General features: G+C 47.8%; 1 protein-coding gene across 2 annotated transcripts; it reads left to right on the forward strand.

The window, feature by feature from the left end:
- Positions 1-268: 268 nt before the first annotated feature.
- On the forward strand, positions 269-5,768 carry FAM72A (family with sequence similarity 72 member A). Of its 2 annotated transcripts, XM_019008979.1 has the most exons (5): positions 269-627; positions 1,430-1,507; positions 2,386-2,476; positions 2,730-2,854; positions 4,269-5,768. In XM_019008979.1, the coding sequence occupies exons 1-5, from the start codon at positions 269-271 to the stop codon at positions 4,339-4,341; spliced, it is 726 nt and encodes a 241-aa protein (XP_018864524.1). In that variant the 3' UTR covers positions 4,342-5,768. The 2 variants fall into 2 exon arrangements, with proteins under 2 accessions (XP_018864524.1, XP_015505887.1); XM_015650401.1 differs by lacking the exon at positions 2,386-2,476.
- The last annotated feature ends 5,029 nt before the right edge of the window (positions 5,769-10,797 follow it).

The following is a 10,797-nucleotide window of genomic DNA, read 5'->3' on the forward strand; positions in this document are numbered from 1 at the left end:
ATGGGCGCGGAGCGCTGAGCGTGAGCGACAGGCTCGATAACCAATCAGACAGCGCAGTCACCAAGATGAGCCCGCCCTCTCTTCCCGCCGCTTGGCGCCCGTGACACCGCCCCGCCGGCAGAGCGCGGTGAAGGGGCGGGACGGGAGCGTGAGTGACAGCAAATCCAACCAATAACAGCGAGACGAGACGCGCCTTTCCGCCAATAGCCAGACGGCAGGGGTGGTGCCACCGGATTTCTCAATGAGTGGGCGTGGCCTGCGGCGCCCAATGGGAGGGCGCGGTCGGGAATTCAAACTGACAGGTGGGAGCGTGGCCGTTGGCGCCGGACCGGGACCGGAACCGGGATCGGGACCGGGACCGGGACCGGGATCGGGATCGGGATCGGGATCGGGACCGGGATCGGGATCGGGACCGGAACCGGCGCAGGGACCGGCACAGCATCGGGACCGGATCGGGACCGCGGTCCCACCCGCCATGTCCGCCACCGGCTGCACGTTCGAGGACCGGTGTGTGAGCGTGCTGTGCTGCCGGTTCTGCCAGCAGGTGCTGAGCTGGCGGGGCATGCAGGCCGTGCTGCTGGCGGACACCGACACCCACCTCTACTCCACCGACATCCCGCCCTCGGGGTAAGCGCTGGCAACGGGGAAAGGGCGGATCCCACGGGGGACGGGTCCTGTCAGCCCCCGCGGTTCTCAGCATCACTCCAGAACCCGGTGTCACCGGGAGAACAGCCCCGCAGAACGCGGCTCACCCCATCCCTACATCCCCAGCCCCGGGGAACCCGCAAAAAGCGAGGATGTCCCGTCCAGGGCAGATCCCAGCTCCGATTTAATCCATCAATCGGGGTGACACAGGCTCAGCAGCCACGGGAAGCTCCTCCCGCTCCTTTCCGAAGCGAAGATTAGAATTTGAAATAAAGACCCGCAAACAGAACAAACCTGATCTGTCACTGCTGCCAGGACTCTCCCGCAGCTCGGCTCAGAGCTGCTTTCCCAGAGCGAGATTTGAATAGTAAGGAAATCAGGTTGTGAAATGACATGGTAATCAGAAAGTATGGGTTGGAGAGGAGATAAGGAATCAAAGGTTTGGGTTTAAACATCCCAGCCTCTGAGATATTGTTGTGTTTCTGAGCTGGGGTGATGTCCCTAATCAGGGTTCTGACAGTGCCACACTCAGCCTCTGAGTACCAAGGCAAGCTCTGCTTTTTTGGGCTGTTTTAAGGGGATTTTTGGTACTGGTGCAATGTCACGTGGCTCTGATTAAAGTTTCCATATGAGCAGGGCTGAGAGTCAAAAGGAAAACAGAACCGTGTGGCCTCGGGAGGTTTAAACCACACAGGACCAGCGTAGCATCGCTCTGCTGTGACTTCAGCCCAGCGAGGCTGTGACCACCACAGCCCTAAAACTTCTGCTCATTTCCTTCCTCCAGAACCGTGGATTTCATCGGGAGCTGCTACTTCACGGAAATCTGCAAGTGCAAGCTGAAGAACATCGCCTGTTTGAAGTGGTGAGCGCGCAGTGGTGGCACTGACGTGGCCCAGCCCCGTGTCCCCTCCTCGCTGTCACCTCCTGCAGCTCAGGAGGGAGGGGATGGAGGAACAGATTGTGTTCCCTGGTGCACATTTCGTGCTGCTGGGGACAAACTCAGCCCCTCTGCTCCTGGGCAAGGCTGCCAGGGTCTTTCTGTGCGAGTCCCCGCTGGAAATGTGACGATGCTGTCGGGAGGATGAGTCTCCTGAAGGCTTGTGAGCCACCTGCCCCATGAAATGTCTGCCTCAACACTGAGATATCTCTGTGAATAAAGCCCCAGCAAGAAGCAGTTACTCATAGTCTAATTAATAGAACATCCTCTTGGCAGATCAGGTTGTTGGGAGCAGATGGAACACGCTGTCGCTGAAGTTCTCGGAGTTCTTTTATCCTCCTTATTAATGCCTGATATTTAAGGGTGAAAACAACAACTCTCAGATAGCTCACAGTTATCTGAGAGAATTCTTTCAGCTCCCTGATCAAGATTTTTACCTTTCTCAGATTTGAACAATGCTGGGGGGGGTTTGTGATAGGGACACAATATATTGGTTTATAGACAGAAGCAGAGATATCTCATCAGAGCACATGAAAATGGATAAATGGTTATTATGGTTTCAGTCTGGGAGAGTTGATAAGGGCCCATAACCTGGCCCAGAGAAGCTGTGACTGCCCCTTCCCCATCCCTAAAGTGTCCAAGGCCAGGTTGGAGCACCCTGGGACAGTGGAAGATGTCCCTGCCCGTGGCAGGGGGTGGAACTGGATGAGATTTGAGGTCCTTTCCAACCCAAACCATTCCATAATTCTCAGTTTGGTCCCTGGTGCTGCTGGTACCCTCCTGTGCACGGTGTTTGTGTACAGGTGGATTTTAAACGTGAGGAACTCCTCTGCTGGTTGGAATCACCGGCCTCCCAAAGGAAAACAAATAAAGAAATCCAGCAGCATTTTGTTGGTATGTAAACTAACCTGCCTTACACAATTTAGGTTACTAAACGCTTCCCTGTGTGCCAAAGATCTAAAACTCAGATATTCTGCAACTCCCAACAGATGTTCCCTAAATATTTAAGATACTTGTTTAACCCTGTTCCCTCAACTCTGTCAGGTTACATAATGCTCTGACATTGAGGCTCTTTAACTGGGGCTGGAAAAAGCCACCAGATCCCCCCTTTTTCCCCAGGCTCACTCCTTCTCTTTGCCTTTTCCAGTGGGAACATCGTTGGCTACCATGTGATTTGTCCCTGCAAGCCCTGCCTGCTGTCCTGCAACAACGGCCACCTCTGGATATTCCACAGCCAGGCCGTGTTTGGCATCAACAGGCTCGACCCTTCTGGTGAGGAACACCTTGGTTTGCTTCCCTTTCCCTAAAATCCCACCTGTTGGAGTCTGGACACAGAGTGTGTGCTCTTGTTTCTGATACTTAGTTTCAGGATTCAAGGAAACACTGAATTTCATATAATGTGAAATTCGTGAGAATGTTTTCATGGTGATACATGAGAACAAATGTTAAAGTTAGATTGGAAAAGTGGAAGTGTGTAGATTAGAAAGTTTCTTGAATCACTGGGTGAAAAAGCAGTTTAGAGAGCAGAAGACAAGGTGGAGGATTTAGGGTGTTGTCTCTTGTCCTTCTTCTTTCTTCTTCATTCTCCTTGGGGTTTTTGGGTGGTAGTGAGTGATTGGGTAAAAAATGTCACAGTGCAGCACACAGGTGTTGGGTCATTGGGTCACTAAGAGAAATAATTTAGTTGGCACCTGTTAATTGGGTAAATGGACATATAAAAGACCTTGAAGAAGATCTTTGTTGGCCATTTTACCCCTTTTCTATCCTAGTGCACTCAGCTCCTTGTACCTTGTAATGCTGATAAGAAAGAAATAAACAACTGAGAGCCAACAAGAGAAAACTGCCTCCCTCTGGTCAATCTTCAGTTCAAAGGGAAAAAGAACCCAAACCCAAAAGTCCTTAATGAGACTTGATGTCTCATTGTCCTTCATGATCTTCACCCACCCTGACCAGGCTCCACATGGCCAAAGCCACATCCCCCAAAGAGGGGCAGCAGTGAATGAAATCCCTGATCTGCAAAACCACTCATGGGGGAGGCAGTGAATGAAAATTTCAGTGTAAATCGCCCTCAAGCTGCTCCTCCACGCACATAAATCAGGATTTTCTGCAGTGAGGCCTCCACCAGTATAAACACAGGTTTATTTATAGTGGTGGGGATGGCTTTACTGGGCTGCCAGGCAGCTGTCCAGGGGCATCTCTTTATTTTGGGTGAGTCACGTTGTCACTTTGAGCCTCCCTGAGCCCTCCTTAGCTGGAATTGCAGCTCCTGCATCCTGGTGGGAGGGATGCCAAGAGTCTGGCAGGGCTGGATCCTCAGGAATGCAGAAATCACCAGGGAAACTCCCTGCCCAAACCTTGCAGTGCCACCTGTGCCTCAGATCGATGCTGTTCACCAATAAATCATCCAGGAGGGGGGTTATCAACCTGAATCAGTTCTAGAAATATTTCTCTGGGCAGGGGTTTATCCTCTGAATTGGGCTGAAAAAAAAAATAAAGAATAAACAGCAGCACTCCCAAGATCACTTTGAAGTAAGATAGAAAATAGATTTATTCATCATGAACGTGACTCCCTGGGTTTTGCAGGGATTATTTTCTCTCAAAACAGACGGTTGTGCAACTTAAAAATAAGGTCAGAATCCAAAAATATCTCTTTTTTTCCCCCCCTCCTTTGTCTCCTTCCCACCAGGTGTGAATGTATTGCTCTGGGGCGAGCTGCCAGATTTGGAGGAGAGCACAGAAGACACATCCTGCACCTCTGAGGAGGAGTACATCAGATAAATGTTACCTGCAGGATCTTCCCTCTGCTGGTGGCCTTGCATTCATTTCATTTTACCTGATGGACCATCAGAGCTTAAAAAAACAGGAAATCTTGGGGGAAAAAAATCCAAAAAATCAAAAAAAAATTTGAATTCTTCTTGCTCTTTCCCTGTAACATTCCCTGGACTCCTGAATCTGCCTGGCATGCACTCCCTGAGCAGAGATACACCTTGGAAATACAAAATCCATTTACTGAGCTCTATTTTGCTTTTTATTCTTCCCCCTCTCCAGCTGATAATCCTTTTCTTCTCCCCTAAAGCACTTTTCACAAAGCAAAAACCTCTCAGCTGCTTTCAGTCCCCAAAAATAAACCCCTTCAGGAATAATCAGCCAGCTGAGGGGAGTTCTGGAAGAACTCAGCTCTGTGCTCACCAGTGGCCCCAAGTTTTGCTGTTCTTTGGAGCTTCTGGAGCACCTGAGGTTCCCTGGATGCTCCTAAATGTGCCCTGGGAAGCCTCTTAGAGCCTTTTCATTTTTATTTTTTAATATTTTCAGCATTCTGTCTTTCCACAGAGGTCAAGTTCATGATTTTTTATTCCCCCATAAAACCTAAATTCTGCAGTTCTTTAATAGAACTTCAAGGCTACACTGGAGTTTTTCTTCACTATAATAAAACACATCCACTTTCACATATATATATATATATATTCTCCAAAACAAAACTCAGTCATGAAATTGGGTTTTTTTAAAGCAAAAAAAAAAAAAGAGATCAGGTTAAATATTTAGTGCTCATTCCTAATTTCCCATCCTGAGGTGCACAGACAATCTGGTTCCTGTAGGTAACCAATTCAAAGCTCATTTTCTGGGCTGTTAACAAACCATGATGTTTAATTTCTGACCTGAAATTAATCATTAATTTAATTTCTGACCTGAAATTAATTACTGTCCCCTTCAGCTACTCACCTGAAGGCCACCAATAACAAAATTCCAGGTAAATATAATATCAGAGAACACAGGACACTTAAATTTGGATTGATGCTGAATAAATCACTCTGCAGCCTCTTTGATACTTGAAAGGGGTGGAATGAAGACAGATCTGAATTGTCTCAGTGTTTTTACTCGTTATCTATTTCTTAATTAATGGTACTACCTCTTCTGCACTGTTTAAATGTATATTGGTGTATATTTGTGTGTGTGAGTCTTGTTTGGAGTTCCTGTGTTGTGTCTGCCCAGGAAATAAAAAGCTTTGGACTCTGGAGTCATCAATATGGATATATCAGATAATCAAAACAATGAAATAGCATCTTGGATTAAAAGACTAGAATAATTAGGGTTTTAGTGTTCTGAATTTTGTTTTAGACAACCCAAAAATCAAATCACTTTTATTGTGATAAAATGTCAGAATAAATATAAATGTCAGATAAATAAACCTGACAGTTTCTCAGTCTCACTTAACCCTTCCATAACTCAATATCCCAATTTTTGCCAGGTTTCTGTGATCAAGCTGCCAAGGTGACACCTCAAACATTTATTTTGGCTTTTTTTTTTTTTCCCCAGCAGAATCCACGAGCTAAAAATACATCAGATTGTTTTTGCATGAGCAACACAACAGTTCAAAGCTAACTGTGCTTGTTGCCACTCCAGCACTTGTTGTTTGTAACCTTCACCCTTCTGGGTCAGCAGACTCAGGGAGGCAGAGGATGAATTCCTCCCCATCAACTCCATAATTCTGGTTTTTTTTACTCCCCATCTCTCCACACAGAACTGGGAGTTCCACCACAGACTGGCTCAAACAGGCCTGTGTAATTAAAACACCTCATCAGCTGGAAATTAAGAATGAGGAAGAATTAAAGGAGTTCAGTCCCTTCTTGGTGAGAATAAAGAAGTTGTATTTATTATGTACAAAATATGCAAACATCCCCTATTGCCCCAGCTGTCATGAATGTCACCAGGGTAATCAGTCATGTCCAGGCTGCTCCTTTCTCTGAAATTAAAACAAAAAGAACTCAGCAGTTTGTGTTAAAGCCACAGCAGCCCCAAAGTTTGAGTTTCCAAGGATCACCACGGTTATAGACAGATTTAACCCCAAACTGGCACAAAACCACAGCAATATTTTTATAAACACTGCCAGGTCCTTCACTCTACCCAAAGCTGTGCTTGGAATAAACAGCTCAGGTCTCTGCTTTGTTTTTCCTCTGGTTTTTGACACATAAAAGCACTGGAATCTGGCCTGGATCACTTGGAGGGGGCAGCTGGAAATAAAAACACAGCAGGACAGGTGATGGATGGATCCAGGATGGATCTCCCAGCACTGACAGGTCCGTGCTCAGGCTGATCCAGGAGCTGGCTGGGTGTTGTTCCTCTTCAAACAGTCAGATTTGATTTCCAGCAATCCTGGATCAGATTTGATCCATGCTCAGGCTGATCCAGGAGCTGGCTGGGTGCTGTTCCTCTTGGAACAATTGGATTTGATTTCCAACAATCCTGGATCAGATTTGATCCATGCTCAGGCTGATCCAGGAGGAGCTGGCTGGGTGCTGTTCCTCTTCAAACAATCAGATTTGATTTCCAACAGTCCTGGATCAGATTTGATCCATGGTCAGGCTGATCCAGGAGCTGGCTGGGTGCTGTTCCTGTTGGAACAATCAGATTTGATTTCCAACAATCCTGGAAATGGGATTTGATCCATGGTCAGGCTGATCCAGGAGGAGCTGGCTGGGTGCTGTTCCTGTTGGAACAGTCAGATTTGATTTCCAACAATCCTGGATCAGATTTGATCCATGCTCAGGCTGATCCAGGAGCTGGCTGGGTGCTGTTCCTCTTGGAACAATCAGATTTGATTTCCAGCAATCCTGGAAATGGGATTTGATCTCTGCTGTGCAGCCCCTGAATCACAAAAAAACCCAAGAACCGCATCCGAAGGCCTTTCCTTCTGCTCATCAAGGCACAGAGCAATTAAAGTGTCTCTAATCAGATGAGCTTTGTGTAGGAGGGACTCAACACCAGGGAAAAGGTCCCAGATTTTGGATTCCAAGCCAGGGTTTCTGCAGGGCTCTGGAGTCTGCTGTGATGGGCTCTGAGCCCAGGGGCTGAACCTCCTGGGCCACCCCAGAGCTCAGCCCAGCACAATTTCACAGCTTGTGCAACACAGGCTTGTAGGCTCAGGGTCACAGATTTGTTTGGATGGAAACTCTTGGAGCTGGAAATCCAAAAGGGGCTGATGATCTCTAGGTTTAATTTGATTTTTGAGTCATGGTTGCTCTGTGATTGATTTTTTCCCTTGATCAAATTCAAAATTCAGAATTTTTTATTGATATCAAATTATTGATATTATTATTGAGCCAACCATTTCCCAGGGGCAGGGGAAAGTCAGAGCAAGACAAATTGATAACTCTCCATATTAAACAAAACAGGGAGAAAAAGCACTTATAAATCTTCTTTATCCCAGCACAGCCTAAAACCTCATCACAACCTCACATTTTTGTTCCAGCATCCATCCCAAAGGCTTTAGAAACAGGAATTCTCCTGGTCCTGGGCTGCAGAGCAGCTGCCAGTGCTCCAGCCTGGATGGAGCTCAGCATCTCTGTGGGCACAAACTGATCCCAGGCTCTGCTGCAGGACCTTTCTGTCCTCCCCCAGCAGGTGACAGACGTGTCCCCACTCCTGGGACACGACCTGCAGTGCCAGGCTGTGGATCAGAGCAAGAGACACAAATCACTGAGCTACCTTTGATCTTCTGCTCCTCTGCCTGGCCTGCCACGCTTTGGAGAGAGAAGGGAAATGGGAATTTAAAGCTTGATTTCATCAAGGTTGTGATGCCAGGCTGCTGCTGGGTGGTTTCTGGAAGCAGCCTGGGCACTGAGTAAACAACCTTTGTGTGCTGATATTTGGATTTTGGGAGTGTCTCTGTTGTGCAAGGAGCTGTGAGCACTTGGAGGCTGGAGAAAACCAGGCAGCCAAGGAGGAAAGGCACCAGGGACTGCTGGAGACCAGAGGTGAAGCCTCGAGAGGAGACTCCTGAGCTCCAGCACCTCAAGAGACAATGGGGAATTCCTGGTTCCTGCAGCTGTGGATCCCTTCTCCCTGTTCCAACAGGAATTTCTGGGAGAAGTCAGCTCTTCCAGACCCACACAGAGGTTTGGAAGGAACCCTGAAGATCACCTCAAGCTCAAACCAGCTCATACCTAACTCAAGGATCATTCTGTTTGCCAGGATCTCCACTGCATCACTGGTTCTTCTCTTGCTCCAGTACACACAAAGCAAAATATCCATTTAAAAGCCACAGAAAAGCACCCCAGGTTATTCCAGACCTGTGCAGATGCAGGATGTGCAGAGCTCAGCTGTGATTTCAACTCATGCAGGACACAGGAGCAGCAGGAGGGCGAAGCTGCCCTCGGCACCTCAGCTGGAATTAACCCCAAAATTCCATCTTCTCACCAGAGGAAATATCAACCAGACTGCTCTGCCGAGGAGCAGCAGCATTTCCAGAAAGTTCTTTATGCAGAGGGACATCCCAGCTGCCTGCAGCCTCTCTTGTCACCTCTCCAGGGTGACACCAGCTCAGCCCAGGGAGCAGTGATGGTGATTCCTCATTAGAGAGCAGGAATCACATCCTGGACACCAACAAAGCAGGGGGAGGATAAAAAATAATACAACAATAAAAAAACCAAACCAAAAAACCCCAAAAGTGAAGAAAGCTGCCCAAACAGAAACCAACCCAGATCTCTGGTGCTTCACTTGTGATGTCACCTGGGCGCTGCTGGCTCGGGGTGATGCCACACGAGGAACCTCTCCAGGCTCCTGCAGCGTGGGCACAGCTTTGTGCAGCCTCACAGAAAGCCAGGCTGAGGGAAAAAACGTCCTGATCCCTTGAATTTCTCTGCCTGCTCTCCTTTCCTGGAGGGAAGTGCTAATTAAAACGGAGCTGCCGTGTGAGCGCAGCCTCGCTGGGATCCCTCCCTGCTGTGCCACGGCAGAAGCTGATGAGTTCATCCCTCTCCAGCATATGGCCTGCTTTGGAAGGGGAAATTTCCACTCAACCAGGAGCTAACAGCAGAAATGCAGGTGTTCTGGGGCTCTCACCATGTTTTCCCCAAAGAAAAGCTGGTTTTGGTTGTGCTGACAGCTCCTGGCACACAGGCTGGTTAATAGGAGTTAAATTTGAAAGAGTTAAATTTGAAGGAGTTAAATTTGGGATCAATTCCCAAAGCTGATTTTGCCTCATCATCTGCCTTGCTCTCAGAGCCAAGCCCCAGTGACAGGCTGGCCAGGCAGCAGAGGGGTTTGGGGACCAAACCACAGGGGGACAAACTCCCACCCCTTTTGTCAGCACCTTTCAGCGGAGCTGTTCCTTCACCACGCGTTTATTTCGTTTGGAGAAGCACAGATTTCATCCTGAGGCCAGCCAGGCTCTGAGGGAAGGAGTCTGCTCTGTGATTCCTGCTGTGCTTGCAGAACTCACCCAGAAAGCTCCTCCTGGCAAGGGAAGAGCGAGGAGCTTGTGTGCCACAAGATGTGAGCGCTGCCAGCCCTGCCTGGCCACGTTAAAACCAGAAAAAAACACCCAAAACCACCTGGAGACAGCAGAGATGGGAACAATTCCCAAACCTTCAAAGGATGCACCTTCAAACCTCACATATTCAACCAAAAGTGAGTGTCCAGCTACTCCACCAAGCACAAACCCCAGCCCCTTTCAATGGTTAAAATTTTAAATCTCTTCAGAGCTTTGAGCAATTCATTGATTCTTTGCAGGTGGGCACAGAGCAGTGGATGCTTTTGGACCCCCAGAGCATCAAATCTGCAATAATTTTTCTCCCAGGGCACTCCCCCAAAGCTGAGACCATGAGAGAATGATTTGGTTAAAAGCACAGATGGAACAGAGCAGTCCCAGCTGAGGGGAGGTTGGGAAAGCTCCTGCAGGTTCAATCTCACATCCCCTCATGGCAGATCAGAGCCCAAAATGTTGGGAAAAAATTAAGCAATCAGCAATTGTGCAAAGCCCACCACAAGACTTTCCAAGATGTTGCTCCATTCTTTCCTGGACCCCAGGATGGATGTGGATTTTACTGTGGAAAGTGGATTTTCCCCTGCTTCAAATTGTACCCAGAGTCCAAATTGCTTTTTTTGTAGCTGAGAATTTAAAATTCAGATGAATAGGGTTTTTTTTCTGCTCTCTCCTGCTACCAGAAGGCAGCATTCCTAAGTGTCAGGAAGTCTTTATTCAGCAGAATATGTCCAATTTTTTAATTCCAGTCCTTATGGGAAATCAAAATTTAAAAACTGCTTGAAAGCAGCTGGCACCGTCCTTGATAAGAACCCTTTTTACTTGATGAACTGGATGGAATTTTGGGTTGATACAAACAAGAATTGCTGCTTTCCTTTGCACCCCCCTGGTGGCACAAATCCCTTCTCAGCAAACTGAGCTGGGAGCCAGCCACAAAACCCAGAGGATCCCTTCT

Source organism: Parus major, chromosome 26 (genome assembly GCF_001522545.3).
Source record: "Parus major isolate Abel chromosome 26, Parus_major1.1, whole genome shotgun sequence".
NCBI classification, from domain to species: Eukaryota; Metazoa; Chordata; class Aves; order Passeriformes; family Paridae; genus Parus; species Parus major.